This window comes from Protomyctophum bolini, assembly GCF_963924005.1.
Source record: "Protomyctophum bolini genome assembly, chromosome: 20".
In the NCBI taxonomy this organism is placed as follows: Eukaryota; Metazoa; Chordata; class Actinopteri; order Myctophiformes; family Myctophidae; genus Protomyctophum; species Protomyctophum bolini.
The window spans coordinates 24172637-24199823 of NC_137881.1; the positions used below are offsets into that span (position 1 = coordinate 24172637).

General features: G+C 44.2%; 2 protein-coding genes across 2 annotated transcripts; both read right to left on the reverse strand.

Annotated features, from left to right (window-relative positions):
* Window positions 1-14239: 14239 nt before the first annotated feature.
* On the reverse strand, window positions 14240-25501 carry rwdd (RWD domain containing 4; the record flags this gene model as incomplete). Its single annotated transcript, XM_080792288.1, has 6 exons — window positions 25341-25501; window positions 24182-24262; window positions 23485-23594; window positions 21576-21726; window positions 20225-20336; window positions 14240-14355 (listed from the first exon to the last, which is right to left on the reverse strand). Exons 1-6 carry the CDS (start codon window positions 25362-25364, stop codon window positions 14240-14242), a joined length of 594 nt encoding a protein of 197 aa, XP_080648414.1. The 5' UTR covers window positions 25365-25501.
* LOC308335844 (mRNA export factor GLE1-like) lies at window positions 16356-18509 on the reverse strand (the record flags this gene model as incomplete). The annotated part of the gene is made up of 1 exon (XM_080793062.1): window positions 16356-18509. The coding sequence occupies one exon, from the start codon at window positions 18507-18509 to the stop codon at window positions 16356-16358; it is 2154 nt and encodes a 717-aa protein (XP_080649188.1).
* Window positions 25502-27187: the final 1686 nt, after the last annotated feature.

Sequence of the window (27187 nt, forward strand, 5' to 3'; positions counted from 1 at the left end):
CCACAGTCCTCCATGGTGGGTCTGTTCCCCCCAGAGTCCTCCATGGTGGGTCTGTTCCCCCCACAGTCCTCCATGGTGGGTCCGTTCCCCCCAGAGTCCTCCATGGTGGGTCTGTTCCCCCCACAGTCCTCCATGGTGGGTCTGTTCCCCCCACAGTCCTCCATGGTGGGTCTGTTCCCCCCAGAGTCCTCCATGGTGGGTCTGTTCCCCCCACAGTCCTCCATGGTGGGTCTGTTCCCCCCACAGTCCTCCATGGTGGGTCTGTTCCCCCCACAGTCCTCCATGGTGGGTCCGTTCCCCCCAGAGTCCTCCATGGTGGGTCTGTTCCCCCCACAGTCCTCCATGGTGGGTCTGTTCCCCCCACAGTCCTCCATGGTGGGTCTGTTCCCCCCAGAGTCCTCCATGGTGGGTCTGTTGCTCTCCCATCCCTCCACAGCCTTCCTCACGTCAGCAAGGAAGGACTGCCTGAGGACACACAGCTTCTCTCTGAAATGACACAAACTTAAATGAACTTGGACTATAGAAGTCGACAGTAGCAGGGTGAACACAGCCGAGGTACAATGAGACAAGATGGACGGATGGACGGACGGACGGACAGATAATTAAAGAGCTCTACAGTATATTCCGATAGTACTCATTGCCATCTGTCTCTCCAGCTCTTGAAAAAACAATAAATCAGTTCAGGTCAGGTTATCCAATCACAATAGCAGATACAAGTGTAACCTTTCCTGACAATTAACGTATTGCGCTTTCTGACCAACATTACTGAACAAACACTCTTTACGCAATGCTTACTATCACAACACAAGAGTTTAAACTTCAGAAGGTGACGTCCTCACATGGTCAGTCCATGGTGGACGTGGCGTTGGATCTCCTCCTGCACCCTGATCTTCTCAGCTTCTCTCCTCACCATGTCAAACGGACCTCTGGAGACGCTCACCTGCATGACACTGGACCAGGACATGATGTAAAACATGTCAGTCCACTCCTACAGCTGAGAATATATCCAGACAGATTCACTCCGTTCAGCGGAACCTTTTTTTGAACCACTCCAAGGAACAGCAATGTCCGTGTTCACCCACCCACCTATGTGTTCGCCTATACGTTAACCCACCTATGCGACTATGAGCACCAGTATGACTATTAGTACCAGTAGGGGCGCTGTTGTGCCAGAAACAGAGAGAGAGATAGTGCTGCACTTTTTACACCAGGCTTTTCAGCGTGCGCTTGCGCGTATATGCACAAACACACTTATAGATCCAGTCCTATTTTAAGGTGCACGTATGCGGGACTCGCGACATGCGCTCGGTGTAGCTCGGCCGTAAGTGAACGGGCCGTTCTTGGACCAGACCCATAAAGAGAGATAGAGACAGAGCCCATACAGCCCATGTGTAGTTCCAATGTTTAGAACTACAGCCTCCATAGCACCCTGCTTTGCTGCAGTTCTATATATATATATATATAGGTCTGTCTCAGACACCTCTGCACAGAGGATTCTGATTGGTCTGTGGGAGAGCCTTCGTAAAGAGCCTTTGTAAAACTCAAGCCACTTCCTTTCTTAATGTGATTCGTTGCACTATCCAATCAGCAATGGCGTGCCTACGTCACAGGTGACGATCGCAAATGCAGGCCCAAATGATAAGACGGCCGGGCTGATAGCGAAGTGAACGGACCAAATCATTCTGGAGTCTAGGCAAAATATTGTTCTGACTCCAAACTGCCGTATGTGTGTGTGAGCGGTCCTCCTACCTGTTGAGGGCGCTGGTGAGCGTGCGTTGGACATGAGCGCAGATGCGTTGGGTGTAGAATCGGTGGGAGCGGTTACGTTTGGGGTTCAGGCCCCGCCTCCCCCAGCCCACGTTGCGCTCGTAGATGTTGGTGTGACGCAACTGGAAAAATAAGAGTTATAGCAGTAGTAGTAGTAGTAGTAGTAGTAGTAGTAGTAGTAGTAGTAGTAGTAGTAGCAGTAGTAGTAGCAGTAGTACCACGTCTCTCCAGCACTTTAATAAACAGAAACTTAATGTTCAGGTGGGTCACAAATTTCATCCAATCCAATACCCTATTAGAATCTCGCCTTTGACTACCCCTACATAACGACAAACAACTTAAATGCACGAATAAAAACGATACTAGTGAACCCGCTTTGAAAATGATTTCAATCTAACTCCACCCATCTAACTCCACCCATCCATCTCCAACCGCTTATCCGGAGTCGGGTCCACCAGAGAGCTCCAGATTTCCCTCTCCACAGCAACATTAGTAACTTCATCCTGAGGGATCCCGACTTCCCGAGGCGGTCCAAGGCCACTGTGGAGATATAATCCTCCCATCTCATCCTTGGTCTTCCCGAGGGTCTCCTTTCAGTGGGGCATGCATCGAGGACTTCCCTAGAGAGACATCTTAACTTAACTAACCAGATGCCTGAAAACTTAAGCTGTCTCCTTTCCAAGCCAAAAAGCAGCGACTCTACTCCCGAGTCTCTCACACGTTACTGTTCTCAACTTATCTCTAATGCAGGGGTTCTCAACCCGTGGGTCGCGACCTCTAGGGGGGGTCGCCAAATTATTTTGGGGGTCCCTAAATTTCACCCTTTTTTTTGCAACTGAATGGCTGGAAAATGGAAATGAAGAGTTTACATAGTACACATAGTGCATGCATACACTTTCCTTAATGATTATATCTGGTTTCAGTATTAATTTATGATATATTTTCTCTATTATTAAGGTTATTTTTGCAGAAAACTAATTTCGGCCACTTGTATTCGTGACCTTATTCTTTCGGTCATGACCCACACTTCATGACCAAATAAAGTGAGAGTAAGAACGAAGATCGCTCCGTAGACAGAGAGCTTTGCCATTTCAATCTAACTGAAATTGAAATAAAATAACAAAATTAGAACGAATGAAACATGCAAGACTGTATAACAACCTTGTACTAACACACCTTGTTGTGAACGCGCTCCACGAAGCGCCGGTGAGCGTTGCAGAGCGCGGGGTCGACGGCCGTCCGTCCCGGCAGCAGGTCGACGTAGCGGGCGGCGTGCCGGCTCCGCAAGTTGGAGAGGAGGTCCGGGATCATCCTCTTGTAGCAGTGGCAGTGGTCCTCCGCTGGGCCCCGGGACCCCAGGGGCCTCAGGCCCTGCTCCACCTCCCAGTCCACAACTACAGGTGGTGAGACAGGGAAAAGCACCGTGATGTTCCCATTGAAGACATAATGATGATGTGGAAAAACAATCTAATATAATAGTCTTTGGTGAGTTTGATCTTGTACTTTCCATCTCTGATGCTTTCTCTTCGTTGTGGTGATTTTTAGGGCTGGGACTAGATTTAAAAGAATACACACGCATGCACGCACTCACGCGCACGCACGCGCACGCATGCACGTCTCAAGATAGTCGTTGACAATGGACGGATAAATTAGGTCAAAATTCCGCTAAATATGACGTAAATTGTTTGTTTAACTGTATGTAATGTGTTTTATTTTCGTTTTTCGTTTTATTTTTCGTTATGTCATTATTTATTTATTTTTGTTTTGTATTTATTATTGTTAATTCATTTCGTGATAAGATTTTGTTTGTATTTGTGCTGCCAGAGGGATGTGGGGGGGGGAAATATATGTCAATTGTTGAAAATACTTGTGTAATATAAAGAAAATTAATAAACATATGTTTAAAAAAAAAACGTAAATTAAACATCAAAACATTAAACGCCATTGACATTGAAGGGAAATTTTACACCATTTGTAAACGAGCAAATCAGCTAACCAATCACAGGCACACGGTTGTGATTTTTTTTTGTGCGTTATTGTTTCTGAAATTAATGAATCAATTAAAGTCCCAGCCCTAGTGATTTTACTTGCAGAGGGTGTGTGTGATATTTATTGTGTTAACATGAACGTTAAATAGCTCTATATTGTAATAGTAATCATTGCGTTTGTTCAGCAACGGCAGTCTCCCACACCTCTCTAGTGCCTTGCTAGCATACCTTTAAATAGTTCTTTGACTTCTTTCATGATTACACACGTTTACAGAATCAACCCAAACCTACCGGTTCTGAGCAGCAGCTCTGCCCCCTCCTCCCCCACGGCCTCCTGTGCACACCGCCGCAGTGCTCGCCACAGGCGCTGGCGGCTAGCGCTCCACTCCTTTCTGGCCGCCTGCTTCCGCTGGCTGTCCTCACTCAGGACGTCCGGGTAGAGAGAGCTGTGAGAGCAGTGGTGGAAAGTAACTAAGTACATTTACTTAAGTACTGCACTTAAGTACAACTTTGAGGTATTTCCAATATGTTCACCGCTACTCCACTACATCTTGGATCCAAATGTTGTGCTTTTATTGCGTTTATTTGAAAACTTTAGTTACTTCGATTATTATTACAAAACAATAGCCACTTCAGCCCAATATACATTTTGGCCATTTGAAAATAGCCGATCTAAGGGTCCTACCTGATAGGAAGTAGACGGTACATGGAAGGAAGGGGGTTCTCGTCCAGCCTGTACCACATGCGGAGCAGAGTCAAATCCTCCGCCATGCCCCTCCCTGCAGTGCTAAGCTCCGCCTCCTGCGACGAAATGGAACTCTGGGAAGAAGAAGAACTGCGACTGGACGACCCGTCAGAACTCACAGCGTCGTCTTCTTCTTCTTCTTCTTCTTCTCCGAAACTCAGATAATTCCCGTAAACGGACTCTCGGGTGAAAGTGCCTGTGGCCACGGCTGCGATGATCCTGGACTGCGAGTGTGAGGGGCTGACTTCCTGTCCCGGCGTCTCGTGGGACGTTCTTTGTCCGTATTTCTCCAGGACTCGGGCGAGGGCTTGGAAGACCTCTGGGGACATGGTGGAAGGAAGGGTCTGGACCTCGAGCTTCTGTCCTAAAAACAACTGAGAAAAATACACAACGATATCAGCATCTTGTACATGGCTCACTGTAAACACTCTGCTACACCAGTAGGTCTAAAAGTGTCCTTGCTTGGGTTCATAACTCTGAGAGTGTACCAATTGAACCAAATGGACCCGTACTGGTGTGCAACTCTGAGAGTGTACAAATGTGTACAGATTTGTACACTCTCAGAGTTATGTGGGTCCTTGAAATTTAAACATTTTCTAAGTAGCACAGGTAAAGGCCGGGGGTGCTTTGACCCAGAAATCAGGAAAAGGGGGAACTGTTTTGAGAACCACTGCTCTATGATACAGTGATATCTTACCATAAAGTTTGGGCCTGGGGTCTGCCGACACTGAGCGAAGGTCTCCACATGCATAGGGCTGTCATAAGTTGACGATTAATTGGCACACAAATAATTGCAATTAACGATTTAATTGTGTTTTTTGCATTGAACATTGGGACGTTGCAATTTGGATTTCTGTTTGCCTTTTAGGAAAACAGCACCTACCCTAGGGGTAGGACGTCATGGGCCGCTATGTTCGATAACAGGCTTGATAAGCCCAAAGCTTGATACCGGATAATAAATAAGCTTGTTATCGGGTTTCAAGCTCCATCCCTAGTCAGGAGACCACACGGCCAAACTTTATAGTAAGATATCACTCAATGCACGTGTATCCCTGTCACAATTATTACATAATCGCCTAATCGCCTAACCTCATTTTAAGTCAGTCCGCTGCTCTCCCCAGGTTGGCAGAGGAAGTGTAGCACTCAGGATTACTTTAGATAATTGACACTGGGTGAAAAAATGTGTTGCAAAAAAAACTAATCGCCCATTGTCGGTCTAAAAGTGTATTGATACCTGCCAGCCAGCACTGACTGGGTAAACAAAAGTATGCTTTTAAAGTGACAGTACAAACTATAACCAGTTAACAGTTTCTTCGATATCATTTTCCAAAAGTAAAAATGTCAATTGCCCCCCGTCTGTCAGAAAAGTACTGTATTTGAAGGCAAATGGTACAAGATAGGCTACTGGTTCTGTTCAGAATTTATTGTCGTCTCCCGTCTTTACACTAAATAATATAAAATGCTCCATAGTGGGCTTGATAAGAACCCGGCTCGATAAGCCTGATCGATAAGGTACTCGTTATCAATAACAAATTAAAGGGCTCCATGACACTCCTACTCCTGACACAGAGCGAGAGTCTCCACATGCAGTGAGTGATATCTTACTATAAAGTTGGGCCCGATGTCTCCTGACACAGAGTGAGTGATATCTTACTATAAAGTTTGTCCCGATGTCTCCTGAGTCCTGACACAGAGTGAGTGATATCTTACTATAAAGTTGGGCCCCAATGTCTCCTGACACAGAGTGAGTGATATCTTACTATAAAGTTTGTCCCGATGTCTCCCGACACAGAGTGAGTGATATCTTACTATAAAGTTGGGCCCGATGTCTCCTGACACAGAGTGAGTGATATCTTACTATAAAGTTTGTCCCGATGTCTCCTGAGTCCTGACACAGAGTGAGTGATATCTTACTATAAAGTTGGGCCCCAATGTCTCCTGACACAGAGTGAGTGATATCTTACTATAAAGTTTGTCCCGATGTCTCCCGACACAGAGTGAGTGATATCTTACTATAAAGTTTGTCCTGATGTCTCCTGACACAGAGTGAGTGATATCTTACTATAAAGTTGGGCCCCGGGGTCTCCTGACACTGGGCCAGGGTCTCCACATGCAGCTGTGCCGTGTCATGGTGGTCCGCTACGGGGTTTCCGACGCCCCGGCGCAGGTCCAGCATCCTGAAGTCGTAACCTCTCTGCTTACAGTAGAGGTACAGTCTGGGATACACGTCCTCCATGAGGGCGCTCCGCTCTGCTACCGTGTCTGAAACACGCACGTACAAACACACACACACACACACACACACACACACACACACACACGTTTTACCCCTCTATCAAACGGAACAATGTTTTTTGTGTCCATATCACTAAGCCCCAAAAAATAGTTCCATGTGATAGAGGGGTCAAAGTCGAACGAAAGTTGCGCGCGCACACACACGCACACGCACGCACACACACACACGAGAGGAAAGGTGCTTTCTTTCTGTTACCTTTGTACCCTCCACAGACATACACCATGAACCTCCTCTTCTGAGAACACTTGTGAGGCGGGACTTCCTGTTTCCGACGCACCCTTCCGGCCGCCTCATTGGACGAGGGGCGACTACTTGCTGTTGCAGGTGGGATGACTGCTTCCTCCTCTTCCTCCTCTTCTTCCTGCCTGCTTTTAACGACGCCCCGATGAGACCCAGCAGACAGATGCGTCCGGCCTCCTGTCATTAGAGGTGACACGATTCACTTAGCTCCCGATTCGATCTCGATACCTAGGGTGCCGATTCCATTTATACAGCAATTCTTAATTACATTGCGATTTGATTCGATATTGCAATTTATTGCAATTTTTTCCCCCAAGCTACATTTTTTATACTAGAACATTTTAAAACAATTCTAAACAACATAGACCATGAAAAGTTCAATCATACACTTCAATGCAGCCAGATAACGTCAGTCAGTGTTTATGACATGAAAAAAATAAATGAACAAAAATAATAAAGAAAGAAAAATGGATTTTGAACTTTGCGATATCGTGGCTATATATTCATAATTTCTGTTGCCCACCCCTACCTGTCACAGTGCTGCAGACACCGTCATCATGGTCTTTCTCCGTCCCTGAGTCCTCTTCCCTGAGTGTCACCAGACTCTTCGGTACCTTCTTCTCATCCATGGTTACTTTGAGTGTCACGAGACTCTTCGGCACCTTCACCTCATCCATGGTTACTTTGAGTGTCACCAGACTCTTCGGTACCTTCTTCTCATCCATGGTTACTTTGAGTGTCACGAGACTCTTCGGCACCTTCACCTCATCCATGGTTACTTTGAGTGTCACCAGACTTTTCGGTACTTTCACCTCACCCATGGTTACTTTGAGTGTCACCAGACTTTTCGGTACCTTTTTCTCATCCATGGTTACTTTGAGTGTCCCCAGACTCTTCGGTACCTTCACCTCACCCATGGTAACTTTCCCTCGTTCGCTCACGTCTGGTAAGGTCTGGAAGGTCTTGTCCTGTCAGAACGAAGCCATTCGGGCCAGTTTGACGGATGTGTGACAGATTTGTGACAAAGACATTGACACGTGATGATATAAACAGATTTTGTTCAGGACACCCCGGTTTGAGAACCATTACTATTATTACACAACAATGCTCACCAGACTCTTCGGTACCTTCACCTCACCCATGGTTACTTTCCCTCGTTCGCTCACGTCTGGTAAGATCTGGAAGGTCTTGTCCTGTCAGAACGAAGCCATTCGGACCAGTTTGACGGATGTGTGACAGATTTGTGACGATTAATTGCGATTCATTATAAAGGGACAAGCCCTTAGGGACTTTGGTCCCTTATCGTTTTTGTCTCTTTTTTTCTTCACCTTCTGCCAAAAATAGCATTTCTGGCTGAACCGTGCAGTTGGTTTTCGCACAAAACAATATGGTAAAGACTATGCCAAATGGTCAGCACGCGAAGCCCACGGCCATTGGCCAAAGTGTGGTGCTATAGCATTCAAATGAAATGCAAACAGGCATAGCTCATGAATGTTAGTGTTAGTAAAAAGCAGGTAAAGGAGTAATGTTTGAGCAGACCATCAGTCACTCTACCATTCAATGTAGTAGAAGACGTGCAGGTTTACCCCGCAGCTACGTCAGCTCCGCCTACAGGAAATACGTAAGCTGCGACCATGAGACCCGTTTCTGGATTCGTCTAGTCTATACCTTCGACAGGCAGCCTCTGTAGACACTTTTAAAGCACAGCTCAAGACCTACTTCTACACTCTTGCATTACTGGATACACAGATGTTTCTAATATCTAAATGACATTACTTGATAGGCTACTGTTTTATATCTAAAGCAGATTACATGATACACATAATTTATGTTTTATATATAAAGCAGTTTACCTGATGCACAGATGTCGGACTGTGGGCGATGGCAGGGAATATCACCGCCTCTCTGTCAACCTGCAACATGACACTAATGATCAGGCTATTTAAAAAAAAATCATATATAATATATTACTGTAATTTATTATTATTTAAGCACTTCTAAAAAATTACAAACATGTTTTATTAATAGCACAGGCCATAAATTCTCAACTTGCAAGGACACCCAGTTTGAGATGCATTAGGCCAAGGACCCCCATTTGATATGATTTATCTGGAACCCTTACAGGCAGACGGCCGGAACAAACTCCCACTATACCTTCCACAGGCAGCCTATAATTATATCTACAGTGTAAAATCTGTGTCCATTTAACTCTGAGAGCGTGCAAAACGAGATAGGCCTACTTAGTTTTGTTTATCCAAGAAGCCAAAGTAGGCTATAAAAACTAATGATTTTCTCCTTTGGCTGAAATGAGCAACTCACCTGCACATTTATATGCTGAGCTAGAGAGACGACCTCTATAGTTCTGTTACCTTTTTTTCTGTATCTTTTACCAAAAACGTTTTGTTTAAACCAAACAAATACCACTACTATAAACATGTATACTTCTCTTACCTTGTTTTTCCTCTTGGGAACCTCAGCACCTCTATAGTAGGTCCACATCGCTGCAGCGCTGACTGCTACTGACACACGCACACACAGGAATTCGACCTATCGTATTCTGTGACTTGTGACTCATGACACACACACACACACACACACAGGTGACCTACCTGTATCATATTGTGACTCATGACAGACACACAGACACACACACACACACACACACACACACACACACACACACACATAGGTGACCTATTTTATTCTGTGACTAATGACACACTAATGTAATGACACACTAATAACATCTTATTCTGTGACTCATGACATGCGCGCACACACACACACACAGTTGTGACTCATGGAAAATAGAGGAAACCCCACGAGGCACTGAAATGCAGTATCTGAGCTACAATCAATGTTCTAATCACCACGAAGGCTAATCTAACTTGCATAATGGCAAGATCAAATCAGACCTAATTAAAATTAATTCTCAAACCAAATCTACATGCCAAAATGGTAAAACATGAGTGTGTCAGTGTGCGACTGTGACCGGAACATAATAGGGCATATCAGTGGGCGTGGTTTGGTAATTTACAAAAATATTATATCAATAACAATTATTTTAAGCCTACAATCAAGCCCTCCAGGATCGTGGTGATTCATGATAGGCCTACAATCATTGATTCTGTGAAAAAAAAATAGAATGTTTAATTATATTATAGACTAGGCCTACATGTTGTTTAGCGGTTCATGTTTATTGTTTTGTAAATATCTATGGGGGAATATTAATGGCCGATTTTGCAGTGGAACCAGAAAACCACGCCCACATATCTGCTATGATGTCAATGCTGATGTAACATACAGGTAAAATGTGTGATAAAACTATATGAATATGATGACACAATTTTATTTATTTATTTTCTCCCAGATATTCCAAAAAATAGGGAGGCCACTGTGCTTGCCACAACTCACCCCGGTGCTTGCCCGTTTTTCCTCCCGGAATTTTCACCAGTGAGGGGGATAACTTTGTAATATGCTATTGGCCGTTTGTATTCTTTTTGGAAAAATATAAAGATACTCCTGTGGAAAGGCTATATTATTTTACTTATATTGACCCAATAAACAATTTAGTATTATTTAGTATATACGGTTTTGCCCACTCAAATGGTACCTCGTCAGATAATCCCCATATGCTACAACAACTTCACTGTAGTAGCTTTTCATAAATTATATTTGTACTTAGGCTGTCTGCTGTCATGAAAGTTTATAGTTGGAGAAATTCAAAGTCCAGTCGTCTGCTGCCCAGCCTCTCCCACCCCTCACTGGGGAAAATTCTGGGAGGAAAACAGAAACGGGGTGAGTTGTCTTGTTACCCTTTAGACATGTTTGTCAATAAATATGAACACTGAGCAGATAGGATACAATGAAATGAAACTTTTTTTAAATTAATTTATAGTTCATATAAAAACTGTTTTTCAGCTCACAGGGAGGAACACAAGAAAGTCAAGAAGAAGAAAGAAAGTAAAAAGCCAGATATTCTGTTGACGAGTTATAAATATCTTGTATGTCAGAATACAACCATTACATCACATCACGTGTGTGATACCATATAGCCTACAACAGTATATTTGTTTTACGTGAAGCTTGGCATCCAGCCCCCCGTTGTAGCCCCATTACAATGGCAGTGAACGTTATTGGAAGTTAAAGCTACAATCTGGGACTTGTTTTAGTTAAGAGTATCAAATAATAATTAAAAAATAAATTAGTAGAATAATCAATTAAAAAAAAACACGAAGGCAGTCAATCTATCAATAGTCAATTAGAGGTGGTCTGGTCTTTACTCTATCACTGAGACATTTACATTGTCTGGTAGTCTGGTAGGACCCCTAGTGTTTGACTAGCAGTACTGCGTGAGTGATGTCTGTTGCCAAGCAGGAATTCTGTCTTAACCCGATTCAACAAAGGCCTTCCAAAATCAGTACTTCTAAAACGTTTGCGTGCCAAGGACCCCCCAAATTATATTTATTTGGCTGCGGACCCCCTAATCCAACGACAACTAATTATTCTACTCTCTTGGGTCAAAGAGGCTAAATGTCATCAAAGTTCAAACGGTGGTTTGTGGCTCAAATGCCAAATAGATAGTGGACCTCGATATGAAAAAGTTTGAAAACGAACCACTGGTTGAGTGGTTCTCAACCAGTGGTCCGGGGACCACCAGTGGATCTTGAGGGGGGTTCCAGGTGGTACCCAGCTAAATGATGGAGTTGGTAACTAAATGGACCCTTGTAGATCTTTAACTCGAGTGTAAAATGAAACCAAATGGACCCTTCGATCTGTTATCTCTCCTAATAGTACCAACATAAATACAGCATGGAATTGTGGACAAAATCGACGATAACATTCTTTAGTTTTGCATCTGCGAGGCAAAATCTCATCAAACGTAGGTCCGTAGCTCAAATGCTGAATAAATAGTGGACCTTGATATGAAAAGGTTTGAAAACCACTGTTTTAGAGGACTGCCTTAATAATGTTAAGTTATCTATCAAAGATTTAAGCTCCAGTCAGTGTAACAGAAACCATGTTCATTCTCCCATTGACAAAAACAAACTGTGTGGAATCCAAATAAACCACAGAAATGATCTTTTCACTGAACTATACCATACCACACTATAGTCTTGAACTGCTCTACACGTTCTGAAAGCTGAGGAAGGAAGCAGTCATCTGTTCGTCGTTTAACTTCTGTTCATTTATGTTAATCAGCAAGCTATAATATACTGTATGCTTCGACTGATGTGAGTTACATCACAGTACGTTTTAACAGCGGGCGTCAGCCTGGCGTATTTTCCGGAATTGCGTTATTTGTCTATGGGACCCGGAAACTACTGGCGATAGCAGGCAAAGAGGAGATAGTTCATCTTTGGGACGACATCATCTGGCGATAGCCAATCAAATTCCTGTGCTGCTTCGTTTACCCTCCACGTGGAGCGGTGATACGTTTACATTACATACAGTAATGACAGCAGGAACGCCCACTTGGAGGTTTTTATCGCGCAGGGTCGCCGCCGTTCGCCTGCTATTAAAATGTAGTGTAAGGACAAGTTGAAGTGGGTGGAGAGGCAGGAGATACGCTTAGCGAAACATGGCCGATTCACAGGTCAACGGCAAAGATGGAATAAAATTAAAAACATGTGTCCACATACATACAGTAGGTAATTTATTTTTAATTCATTGTGTCTACTGTAAATTGTCTGTCTGGCGGCCACAAGCAACGTCGTCAATCAAAGCAAATGGCACCCACGGGTCCAGAAGAGATAGAAAGGACTGCTGTTGAACTTTGTAGAACCGTGTGTGTGTGCGTGTATGTCTGTGTGCGTGTGTTCATCACCTGAGCCATGGAGGTGGCCATCTTTTAAGTATGGACTAAACGGAGTTTCAAAGATATGCATTTTATACCACCCCGTTTGATAGGATTTTCTTTAAATGTACGGGACCCCAATTTCGATTCAACCCAGAGAGCGCTCTCAGAGCGTCTGAGTGGCGTAGTCAGTGGGGGGCGGTCTGTCTGTCATGGGAGGGGAGGGGGGAAACTGCTCCTCCGCACATCTTCTTAAGATTCACCGTCTTTTCCTCCTGTTTTGCTCAGCTGAAACAGCAGAGAGAGGAGAGTTAAACCAGGCAGTGACACCTACAAGCTTCCATGTTCTTGTATTGTAGTGACCTAAATGAGGAGTATGATTAGGGTTGTCCAAATCCGATCACGTGATCAGAAATCGGGGGCCGATCAAGTCATTTTCAAATGATCTGAATCGAATCGGGAGCAAAAAAAACATAATCAGTATGAATGTTATAACCATATCATGATACCAGACTGGATATTGTCTGTGATTTTGGATTATGGAATAAACGTGTTCTATAAAAATATAAATAACGAATGGGGAAAAATCGGTATCGGCAGATACTCAAATGATCGGAATCGGATCGTGAGCAAAAAAAAAGAAAAAAAAAAAGAAAACGTGATCGAGACATCCCTAATTATGATAATTAATTATTATTACTGCAGGGTAACATTTATTTTATTTTAAATTATTTTGTGTTCACTACTGGAAGAGATGGTCTCAACCACCACCACCACAGTCCGGCAACCGACAGGCTTCTTTTGTTTAAAGTGGGAAATTATAAAAATAGTATTTTTTATTGGCCTAAAATATAGTCTATATACATACATTCATGAATCTGACCGGCTGTCGGCATTGAGCAATTATTTTAATAGCGGTTTATATGTGACCATACATACCATTAACATCCTATATATGGCAAGATTTTCAAATATTCAATATGCTTTATGTAGCATGTGACATGTCAAACTAGGGGGTTTCCATGATTCCGAATCCATTTCAAGCATAAGTTTTGCACAAAAAACACTCCTTGGGCTAAAAATGGCCATAGCCACAAATTGTGCTGACCTCATCACATTTGTGAGGATTGCAATGGCCGTTTTTAGCCCAAGGAGTGTTTTTTTTGTGCAAAGCTAATGCTTGGAATGGATTCAGAAATGGGACAATATTTTAGGCCAATTTGTCCCACCCCACAAACCCGGCTGCCAGTGTGTTTTCCAGAGAATTAAATCAAGTTTATGGTACTTACATGCTGGACAGTCATGAATCGTTGATAAGCGAGAGGATGAGAGAGAGAGAGAGAGAGAGAGAGAGAGAGAGAGAGAGAGAGAGAGAGAGAGAGTGTTTGAGTGTTAATCATCAACATTCAATGCACATTTAATGTCATGTCTGCCACCTTGTGGGTGGAGAAGGTGAATGCAGAAGACAGTACCTTGACAACGTCGACCCAGTCCCAGCCTCTGGGCAGCTCCCCTTTGTTATCTGATGAGGAGAGAGAGCACAGATTAGACACTTATGGACAGTGGTGGAAAACGTACTCGCATGTTTAACTTGAGTTAAAAGTATCAATACTGCAATGAATAGAAATACCCTGTTACAAGTAAAAGTATCAAAAAAATCATCACCGTACACCACATTCCATGCTCAGTCAATCAAATGCGTGCACTAACACACACTATGCAGAATGTCCCATTTCACAAGTTTTCAAATGTGTAAAATGTCTAAACAATAGTGAAATATTGTGAATAAAACACAAAAGATCAACCTAAAACGTTTGTGAACGATTGTACTAGGACACACACACACACACAATGTCCCATTTCACAAGTTTTCAAATGTGTAAAAAGTCTAAACAATATTGTGAATAAAACACAAAATATCAACCTAAAACGATCGTGAACGATTGTACTAACGCACACACACACACACAAGTAGATTGGCTATTTTCAAATGGTCAAAATGTATGTCACGTTAATAATCAAAATATACTAGTAACTAGTAACCAACGTTTTCAAATAATTGCACTGGAGTAAAAAGTACAGTATTTGCATCTGGTATGTAGTGTCAGCTCAATGTGTTCTTATATTATCATCACTTTACCCAAATACAGGTCAATGTGTTCTTATATTATCATCACTTTACCCAAATACAGCTCAATGTGTTCTTATATTTATATTATCATCACTTTACCCAAATACAGCTCAATGTGTTCTTATATTTATATTATCATCACTTTACCCAAATACAGCTCAATGTGTTCTTATATTTATATTATCATCACTTTACCCAAATACAGCTCAATGTGTTCTTATATTTATATTATCATCACTTTACCCAAATACAGCTCAATGTGTTAATATATTTATATTATCATCACTTTACCCAAATACAGCTCAATGTGTTAATATATTTATATTATCATCACTTTACCCAAATACAGCTCAATGTGTTCTTATATTTATATTATCATCACTTTACCCAAATACAGCTCAATGTGTTCTTATATTTATATTATCATCACTTTACCCAAATACAGCTCAATGTGTTCTTATATTTATATTATCATCACTTTAAACAAATACAGCTAAATGTGTTCTTATATTTATATTATCATCACTTTAACCAAATACAGCTCAATGTGTTCTTATATTTATATTATCATCACTTTACCCAAATACAGCTCAATGTGTTCTTATATTTATATTATCATCACTTTACCCAAATACAGCTCAATGTGTTCTTATATTTATATTATCATCACTTTACCCAAATACAGCTCAATGTGTTCTTATATTTATATTATCATCACTTTACCCAAATACAGCTCAATGTGTTCTTATATTTATATTATCATCACTTTACCCAAATACAGCTCAATGTGTTCTTATATTATCATCACTTTAACCAAATACAGCTCAATGTGTTCTTATATTATCATCACTTTACCCAAATACAGCTCAATGTGTTCTTATATTATCATCACTTTACCCAAATACAGCTCAATGTGTTCTTATATTTATATTATCATCACTTTACCCAAATACAGCTCAATGTGTTCTTATATTATCATCACTTTAACCAAATACAGCTCAATGTGTTCTTATATTATCATCACTTTACCCAAATACAGCTCAATGTGTTCTTATATTATCATCACTTTACCCAAATACAGCTCAATGTGTTCTTATATTATCATCACTTTACCCAAATACAGCTCAATGCGTTTCCCCTATATGAATTATTGTGTGGCGGGCAACCACACAATCATCACCAGCCACCACAGTATGATTTTAAGAAGGCAGCCGCGAATAGGCCGGAAAAAAGGCAAAAAAAAAGACGGCACACGTGTGCACGGGTCCGGCACATGCAGGCACGCTGCACAAGCGTGCATGGGAGAAAGCTCCACCACACCATCAGCGTCTGGCTAGGGGAAACACTGGTGGAATAACGGCAGGTCGGAACAGTGACATTACTGTTACCAATCAGGACCTCCAGAAAGCCGAGCTGAGCTGGCCTTTAGGCAGAAGCACGCGTCTGCTCCTGAGCGACGTCTCCAGAAATTCCCTGAGCCGGACAACGGCGCCTGCTTGCCCCGTGGCGACAGCGCCAGCGGCTTCGATCCTGGGCAGGTACTCCTCCCTGACGAGCCGGAGCATCTTCCAGAACTGCCCGTGGTACTGCCTCTCCAGGGCGTTGCCGCACACCTCCAGGACGTCCAGCAGCAGCGTGGCCGTGACGTCTGGCTTCGGCTCGCTGTTGAGCGTCTGGGCCAGCCAGCGCCACGCGTGGTCCAGGCCGTGCGGGTGGGGGGGACGCGGGTCACTCGCGGACCCACCGCCGTCGTGGGGCCACCTCTGCTGCATGATGGCAGCGTACAGGCGCATCATCCCGGACATCCTCTTCAGGAAGGCATCCTGGCTCTCCACACCACCGCTGTCCACGCGGTAGCCGAGCAGCCTCTGGCGCTCCTCCGCCGAGGCGGTGGTCCCACCCGAAGGGGGATGGTGGGGCACGGCGTAAGGGCACTTCCTGTGCAGGTGGGCGAGGAAGAGCTTGCCCACTCTGGGGTGCGCCTCCCAGAGCCCTGAGGCCACCGCGGCGATGGGGAAGGCGGCCTCGTGGTGCGATGCCACCTCCTCCTCCCCCTGTCTCACGAACTTCTCCGCCAGCTTGTAGGCGACGTAGTCCGGCCCCGCGGGGTGGTGGGACGCGGAGAAGGACCTCCCGGCAGAGGCCGACGACGCCAGGGTGGCTCCGCGCAGCAGCGCGTCGAGCTTGTTGTAGATATTCCGGAGCGTCGAGCCCGACACGCTGGAGATCTGGCTGACCGGGATGGCGGCCGCCTTCTGGAGCTCCCTCCTCAGCGTCTTGGTCTGCAGGTCTTTGGGGTCGCACAAGTCATGGAAGGAGCTCTCACAGTGCGCGGCGTTGTCCTGCAGCTCCTGGTACCACTGAAGAGTACCGCCGTTCTTGGCCTGAAGACCATTCCCCTGCGGCGCTTCCTCCGGGGCTGAAACGGACGCTGCCTTCTTCCTCTTCTGCTCCTCCTGCTTCTTCCGCTGTGCCTCCTCTTCCTCCTTCCTCTTCATCTCTTGGGTTTCGGAGGCCTCCTGCATCGTCTTGACGAGGACCCTCACCTCTTGCAGGGCCAGTTTCACCATCGTCACGTCCTCGTCGGAGGGGAACTCGCCGCTGTCGGTCGCGCCGCTCACAACCTCGGACACCTGGGAGCAGAGCTGCTTAGCACGGGTGAACCCGTTTTCTGGACCCGTTTTCAGTTCCATGAGCGTGCCGAGTTTCAGGATCTCTTCCTGGATGGCTTTAAGTTTCCGCAGCCTCTCTCTGCCCTCCTCCTCCGCTTGCCTCCGCCTGTCCGCCTCGGCCTCCTCCTGCTGGCGCTGCTGCTCAGCTTCCCGCAGGCGCTGCTGAAGGATCACCGTCCTTCGTATCTGCTCTTCTTTCAGCTTCTCGCGGCGCCCAGCGATCTCCTTCGCCTCTCGGTCCGCTGCGTCCGTCTCGCTCCGACGCTCTTGGCGGTGTTTCAGATCCAGCCGTTCTTCGAAACGTCGGAGCTGCTCGTATGCGATGTCTGCCGCTGAGGCCGACAGCCGCTGCTGCGTCTCCTGCCTCAGAGCGAGCTCGGCGCAGGCCTCGGCGCGGTGCTTCTCTTCCAGGATGCGGAGGCAACCCACTGTTCGTGTCGCTCTGGGAGACAGCAGGGAGACAGCATGTCTATGCTGGAAAGGACTGCCAAGAGCATCTCCTGGAGACTTCCTCCGGACATCACCAGAAACCCGTTCATTGTCTGTCTTTGTGGAAGGGGTCACAAGTGGCGTTGAAAGACCATTTTCTTGAAGGGTGGTAAACGATGATGAGCTCGCAGAGAGTGGCGACCGAGACTCCTCACGCGGACTCGAGTCACGGGAAACTGATCTGAGAGAGCAGGGCTCGATCTGAGATCGGGGACAGAGTCGTCTGTTCAGGATGAGCCGGGAGAGGGCGAGCAAACTGGAAGTCTCGTTGTAACCCGCTAAAACGTCCTTGCCCCTTTCCAGCCAGTGTGCATCATACTTGAGTCGTCCCTTTGAGGAGAATTCCAAGGCTTCTAATGTCTCCCGCAGATTTCCAGCATGCATGGCGATGGGAGCCGATAAACTAAACTAGTCTCTGTGAAAACGCTATCCTGCGCTGGCTGTTGATATTGGTACATGAATAACGATCCCGTTGTTTAATGTACCAATGAAAGATCATTGATAACAGTGTCCATTTGTAACTCGTGTTACAAATGTAAACAAACGGACGGCGTTACATCGGTTAAACAAAAACAAGGGAACCTGATTCCCATTTATCTGAGGCGAGCAGATTAATAAAGTAGTGTGGCAAGGAACCGTGTTCTTTTCCCTCTATGAAATGCTGATGTCACAAAACGTTGACATCAGATGTGTCATTACATCAACAATGACGTGAAACGACACACGTATGACATCACGTTGCGATAATGGCATACGTAAACATTATTGCGACCGCAGGTTATGAAAACCTGCAAAACCAGTCAGTCCGTCCGTCAGAACTCGTGACACGTTCCATATATGGCCGTCGGTCCGTCATGCCTCGTGACACGCTCCATATATGGCCGTCAGTCCGTCATGCCTCGTGACACACTCCATATATGGCCGTCAGTCCGTCATGCCTCGTGACACGCTCCATATATGGCCGTCTCCATATATGAAGATCACGACACTGACCTCAACAAACCCTGGATAGTCATACATGAAGACTGGATCATCACCTAGAGCTGCATATGGAGCCGGCCAGAAACTCTACATCTGATCTCAAACCTTTAGATCTCTATGGAGCTGATCTGTTCTGACATTCCATATGTTGATCCTCCACACCCGTCCTTCCTCTTCGATGTCTCCCTTTTGACCGATACCTGTCCATTCAAACTCTAGATAGGCCCGCCCCAAAGTTATTAGCACAGCCGTGCCCGGTAGCCTTCTAAACAGGCCCGAAAATTAAGGCCCGGCCCTAGTGCTGAGCCAATCAAATCATCACAAATATGGTACACACAGACACACAACGCTGGGCATCTGGGAAAGAATCCAGGATAAATGCATCTTAGTAAATCTGTTTACATTGAGGATGGAGCAGACTTTTCACTTCAGGTTATATCGATCTCCTAGCAAGCTAAAGCCATTCACCTAAAGCTCAAAGTGCTTTACAGAGAAACAAAAGAAAAAAAAAGATAAACATGAAATAACATTAAAACTATAGAAATAAAAAAAACAGCGAATCAGGGAAAACAATGACATGAATAACAACACAGAGATTTAAAAAATAACTAAAAGTGAAGAAATCAAATGTCTTGAGATGTTCTTTAAATGTGTCTACAGAGGCTGCCTGTCTTAGGTGTAATGGCAATTTATTCCAAGCCATGCGGTAAAAGCTTCACTGTGTTTTTAGGCACATCGAGCAGGCCAGTAGTGGAGGACCTGAGGGGTCCTATAGGACATATAGGCAGGCAGTCAGAGGGGTAGGACGTTGCCAGACCATTGAGAGCTTTATAAACAAGTACAATATTTGTAAAATAAAACCTAAAAACAACCGGGAGCTAATGTAGTAAAACTGGAGTAATATGTTCTCTCATCTTAGTTTTAGTTCAAACTCTGGCTGCTGCATTTTGAACTTATTTTGAAATGGTAATCTCTAATCTTTCAAGTTGTTGTCTTTGACAGGCCAGAAAAAAAGTATGTTGCAGTAATCAAGCAGAGAGAAAACAAAAGCGTGCATCTGAGTCTTTTGAATTGTCCAAAACGACAGACCGGCTCTAAAATCACAATGTTTCACTCACCCGTTCTGCAGGTGATTTTTCTCTTCTGAGACTTGGACAGCTGTTCCTTCTTCTCCCTCTTCTTTCCCGCCGGGGCATCACTGGTCATGTTGTTGTTGTCCGAGACGGCTATCTGTAAAACACCAGTCACACAGTCAGAATCTGCGCTGATGCAAAAGCATGGACAAAAATGAGGGCCAGTGGCAAATGTATCTTATCGGTTCTCAACCTGGGGGTCGTTTAAGTATTGTGGGGGGTCGCCAGATTATTAAGAAACAAGCGCAAATTGATTAAATCAATTAATTACCAGCTGCATTAATATTATCTGCGGGGGTATGCTATAACTTTATAGTGATCAAGTCATAATGCTACATGGCGACATGGCCAAAACATTTCTGGGGGTCCACAGTCCAAAACGTTGAGAGCCCCTGGAGTACAGTAACACAGAGTTGCTACAGGCTAGTGGTTCTATAGAGAAACGTACCACATCGTTGCTACAGGCTGGTGGTTCTATAGAGAAACGTACCAGTGTTGCTACAGGCTGGTGGTTCTATAGAGAAACGTACCACAGTGTTGCTACAGGCTGGTGGTTCTATAGAGAAACGTACCAGTGTTGCTACAGGCTGGTGGTTCTATAGAGAAACGTACCAGTGTTGCTACAGGCTAGTGGTTCTATAGAGAAACGTACCACATCGTTGCTACAGGCTGGTGGTTCTATAGAGAAACGTACCACAGTGTTGCTACAGGCTGGTGGTTCTATAGAGAAACGTACCACAGTGTTGCTACAGGCTGGTGGTTCTATAGAGAAACGTACCAGTGTTGCTACAGGCTGGTGGTTCTATAGAGAAACGTACCACAGTGTTGCTACAGGCTGGTGGTTCTATAGAGAAACGTACCAGTGTTGCTACAGGCTGGTGGTTCTATAGAGAAACGTACCACAGTGTTGCTACAGGCTGGTGGTTCTATAGAGAAACGTACCACAGTGTTGCTACAGGCTGGTGGTTCTATAGAGAAACGTACCACAGGCTGGTGGTTCTATAGAGAAACGTACCACAGCGTTGCTACAGGCTGGTGGTTCTATAGAGAAACGTACAACAGCTAGTGGTTCTATAGAGAAACGTACCACAGGCTGGTGGTTCTATAGAGAAACGTACCACAGGCTGGTGGTTCTATAGAGAAACGTACCACAGGCTGGTGGTTCTATAGAGAAACGTACCACAGGCTGGTGGTTCTATAGAGAAACGTACAACAGCTAGTGGTTCTATAGAGAAACGTACCACAGGCTGGTGGTTCTATAGAGAAACGTACCACAGGCTGGTGGTTCTATAGAGAAACGTACCACAGGCTGGTGGTTCTATACTGAGAAACGTACCACTATGTTGCTGACGGGCTGGTGGTTCTCCATCAGGTCCAGCTGGTTCTCCTTGGCCCACTCAAACAGGGTGTACATCATGGCGGTGCCCAGGTTGCTCTCCGCCTGCTCCTCCAGCCTGGTCAGGATCAGCTGCTTGGTCTCCGGTGCTCTGAGAGTGAAAACACACACAGAACATTATGGCAAAATAAAGTGATTCTCAGTGATAACCATTAACCAAAGGGTGCCACGATGGGAGTTGGGACAACTTGGCAGATGTTGTGGTAGTGTGAATGCTGCGTAATGTTCCCAAGTAAAGAGCAGATCATCCAACTGTTCCCAGAGACCACCTGGAGGTAGTCTCGGGACTGTGTACTCGGATACGGATTGCTGCAATGTGAAAGCATTGAGAATACAGTTGAATGAAGTGTACTCGGGTGCGGAAGAATCAAGGCAAATGCGAATCATGGGAACAGTTTGAATTAAATGGATTCAGTGTGAATTTGCCTTATGGGGTTAACATTACTCTAATATGTATGAATATTCAAAAATGTCTTCCCTGTGTATTTTTGGTCTCTTCCTGAAAGATGTTGAGTCAAACCCAAACGAAAAAACACAATTTTTATGACATCATAACCCTAACCCCTCCCCATTATCATACAACACACTGTGTGGACGAGGCTTAAGTTCAGATGGATGTTGCCACGGTGAAAACCAGGCACCGGTATACGTAATGAATATAAAAGCATAATTTTTAACACTTTCTGTACACATTTTTTCCTACTAGTATAATCATAGCACCTGATTATCATGTTTTAGGGGGGGAGGGGAGGGGGATCATGGGCCACGGCCCTCAATCTTTAACCCATTTTGGGTGGGAACCCCTTTTGGTGTTAGCATCATGCTATGCTTTAGCTATTGAAAAATCATGGCGCAAATTTGGAAACGGGTAGAAACAGAGGTATTTCAGAAAACTGTCTTGATTTAGAAGACATTTTTTAAATTTCGACGTCAGGTCTAAATGGGTTAAGCTCTCAAATAGTATTATCTCTATGTCATATCAATCAGCTACACAGAGGCCAATACATTAATACATATCAGCATTTAAAATGACAAACACATCTTCCCATAAAGGTATGACACAACATAATGCATGCACAGTTTACAACAGGTCCAAAACATTCATGATATCACCGTGGACTAGAAAATACTGTTCCTGAAGAAACAGTGTTGGGGCTCGAGTAGCTCTCTACTCGAAGATGATTTTTTGATTTTGCAACCCATTTTGTTCACCCAGTGTCAATTATCCATATCATGATGTATGCCACATGGCATCACACATCCCCTCCCTCTGTCTTCCTATTGGTTGACGCACATGACGTCACAGCCCCCTTCCCTCTGTCTGTCTTCCTATTGGTTGACCCGCATGACGTCACAGCCCAGGGGGGGGGCGAACGGCCCGGGGGAGTAATTACGATAATAGTGGACTCGCTACTCGAGCCCACGATAAGAAACAATAAAAAGACCAGCACATCCCACATCCAATACAATAGGTGCTGGATAAAAGAATAATAAAAAGGCCTCACTGATGGATTACTGTTTTTTATTATTGAATACCTCAACATCGATATTGTGAGATGCAACACTCCACTCCCCCCTCAAAATGAGGTTCCCCAAAGAGCAATACAATGCATTCCAATGGACAACTGTGTACAGCGCGCAATCTCAATCACAGCCAACAGTCTGTCGCATTTGCACAGAATGGAGCGACGCAAAATATTCCATGATTTTTCAAAGGTTGGTGAAAGACGCTCTGAATCACCCGACGTGTTAAGATGTCCAAGACGATATCTAATCTCATATCTCAATGTTCCAGCCCTAGTCCCGAGCCCAGTTGGGTGTATGAACATGCAGGAAACGTGGAACTTACATCCTGTTGTTAAAGAAGCCATCGAGGGACATCTGAGGGACAGACTCAGGATACGTCTCTGGCCACGACACGTCCAACATGAAGGCCATGGAGTCTTCTAGCTCTCCTATCTGCAATAAAAATACATCCAACATCAACAAGCTTCTAGTTCTCCTATCTGTAATGGAAACAATCATATGTGACTTCAACACTAGTCTCATGTAGCCAGACAACTATCCCACAATCTCCAAATGCTATATAGGGATAAGGCGTACAAGATAGGGCCTAAGAATTCGCTTTCAATATGTACATTAAGACTAAAGGTCCTTATAGACTGGACTATATGACTATGGCACTGAAAACTATGTTTTATTTAATTTATCAAAGGGAAGAAAAAAAAAATCACTTTGTGCACAGATTAGAGGAGGTATATTGCCACTTTACATTGAAACAGGTCGCTATATTGGGTTGGATGAAGAAGATCGAACCTGTATAATGGATGTTATAATGAAGGATAATAATTGACTGTCCTCCTTACCCTGAACAGTTAGGAAATGGGACTGAACGTTATGATAAAACTCACCCTGAACTGAAAGGAAATGGGACTGAACGTTATGATAAAACTCATCCTGAACTGAAAGGAAATGGGACTGAACGTTATGATAAAACTCACCCTGAACTGAAAGGAAATGGGACTGAACGTTATGATAAAACTCACCCTGAACTGGAAAGAAACAGGACTGTTCTCCTTAAAGCACTCGTCTCCCTCGTAGATGGAGCGCAGAGCCTCCAGCTCCATCTGTTGAGGACATGACAGATAGGTTAGATTAGAACAACACCACAAGGTTTGGTAAAAACACACACAACAACAGTAGCTACTAGCTATACTAGAAACTAGGGGTGGGTTCGATGAATCGATACGGCAATAATCGTATCGTATTCCTTCCCGATTATCGTATCATACCACATCAATAGAGCAGGATATGATGTGTGTGACGCGGCTTTAACATCAGCCTCAGTTTCTACCCAACATTTACGATATATATGATTACATTACATTAAATTAAAGACCTGTAAGGGTCCATCCATGTGGTTTAGATTTGTACACTAGTTAGAGTTATGTTAGATGTTCCACTATCTAATCTATCATTTAGCTGTGGACCCTGGAGCCCTCAAAGAGTCCCTGGCCTGGATATATTGTTGTAGAGGAGAGTCAAAATCTTATGCTATAGCTTTACATTGCCTTACAGTTTACATTGACCCCTCTGTACTGTAAAACTATGTTTATCAAATGTATTTAGCTCATTGTCGCCTAATGTTGTGGGGAAGAAATGACTCACATTTTCGACATACCGTTTAGTATTAGTAAAAGTATCAATTCTGCAATATAGAATACTCTGTTACAAGTAAAAGGGCGGAATTCAATGTACTCGAGTAAAAGTACAAAGGTATTGGCATCAAAATGTACTTAAAGTACAGCAGAATGTCCTAGCTCTGGTCCTAGCTTAATGCTTAATTCTGCCTTGAATAGCATTAGGGCTATATGGACCAGAGCTAAGAATGCCAAATGTATAAAATATATTTCGAAAATAGAACTTTAAATGCACTTACAGTACTTTGTAGTTACTTTACACCACTGCCTAATGTTTATTATGACCAGAACTATAGCTCTGGTCCATAGCCCTAATGCTTAATTCTGCCATGCATTAAGGCATAATGTTGCATTAGGGCTATGGACCAGAGCTAGCCCAGAACAAGGCTGGTATGGATGGCACCGGGTTAATAGGAAGATAGCAGATCTGCTATTTTCAGCAGTCTAGCATTATTCCGGTAGGTAGCAATTTTTTTGGTGGGTTTATGGCCGTTCCTCCGCTTACCTCTTGATCCTCGTTGGCCGTCATTAGCTGTGCGGTGTGTGTTCGTGTCTAAGCACTCATTATGACTCAAAACATTGATTATTTAGGCGTTAATTAATTGAAAGAACCATAATAATACACAAACACACGCTGATTCAACATCCGCAACCTCCATGCCGTCGCGCGCATGCGTACATTGCATGCATGCGTACTGGCTCACTTCCGGCTTCTTCGCCAGGCTAACCACAAAGACCTACTGTACTTATAGCAGCTACCGCCACCTTCTGTAGCGGAGTATGTTACGCAGGGTTATTTTTCCTACAGTCTATATAAACATAGAGGATAATGCTTACATTATATTTTAGTAATATTTAAAGATGACAAAATCTTGTCTCTTTCAAATATCTTACATTTGTTCCTGGATTATTTCACCATCATTTAGTCAAATAAAATATAATTTAACTAGTATATAATAATCACATATTCGAAGATTTAAAAAAAACACCCCAAAACCGCACAAAACCTCCAAAATAGCCAACATTTCACGTGCAGGGCCAGGGGTGACTTCTACAGAGCCATCCTTGGACTCTGAGAGCATTTTACACTCTCAAGAGTTACATATTTGTTATAGACCCCACCTGGAACCCCCTCCCCCAAGGACCACTGGTGGTCCCGGGACCACTGGTTGAGAGCTATGTTATAGGCAGCTTGACTCCTGAATGAGTAGTCCCATGCCGTGGTGGAAGAATAATGTCAGGTTTCAAGCCAGAAGGGACAAATGCCCCTTATTACTTGCGCAAGCAGAGCACGCAAGTACTGCGATCCGCAGGGTATTGTATGTATGTCGGTGTTGTCCACCGGCCAATAAGGGACCACCATTCTTATCAGTTATCAGTTATATGCGATCGGCTGGGTATGTATTATGTCGCTGTCGGTGTTGTCCACCGGCCAATAAGGGACCACCATTCTTGATGACGTAAAATAGTACTTTTCAAGGTTGGTATAAGGTCAATAGGGGGTATGTATGTGTTACGTTTGCCAACGTACGACTGCTGCTCTGAGTAGCCTACTAGAGCTCTCTGCTGTCTGTCTGGGTACGACTGGCATAGAGCCTCTAGGACTCAGAGCAGCAGTCGTACCCAGAGAGACAGCAGAGAGCTTTAGGACTTTAGCAGCAGTCATACCAGCAGTGGCACGACTGGTGCGCTCTGCTTGTGCACAAAATAGGCCATGCATGGCCTGCTTGTGCAGTTCTGTGCTGTCACAAAATTTGACCATAGGCTATGGTAGGCTCATGGGAAACGGTCAATAATTGAATATCACTGTCATTTTGTCAAAGGGCCTCTGCTCTGACCCTTATATCTCACAATGATCTATGATTGTATAGATGAGATTGATAAAGTATATCATCCACTCTTTTCCACACATTTCCATTTGTTTGTGTGGAGTCAGGAACCTGCTAATGCATGTTTGGCTGCGGGAGTAAAGCGTTGACAGACAAATTAACCCCTCAGCCAATCAGGGTAACAAAAAAAGTGACGTCATAGTCTACAACGAGATTTATTGTGGGCTCGCTCCAGCGAGCACATATAGTTCTCTAGACACTAGACACTTTTTTGGCACAGGACTACTTCCACATACTTTGTGTTAGAAATCTACTTCAATGTTCAGCTTTATGCAGTTATTTATATGCTTGTGTCGTTGTGTGTGTCCTAATACAAACATGAAATGCAGCCATTGATAATGAATGGCCAATTTTTAGTTTGTGTAAACACAAAAAAGACTAATGATTATCATTCACGGGTGTGATTTTTCTTTTTACATTTTTTTCTTTTGTAAAAGTTTTTGCATGAAGGGTCAGATCATTC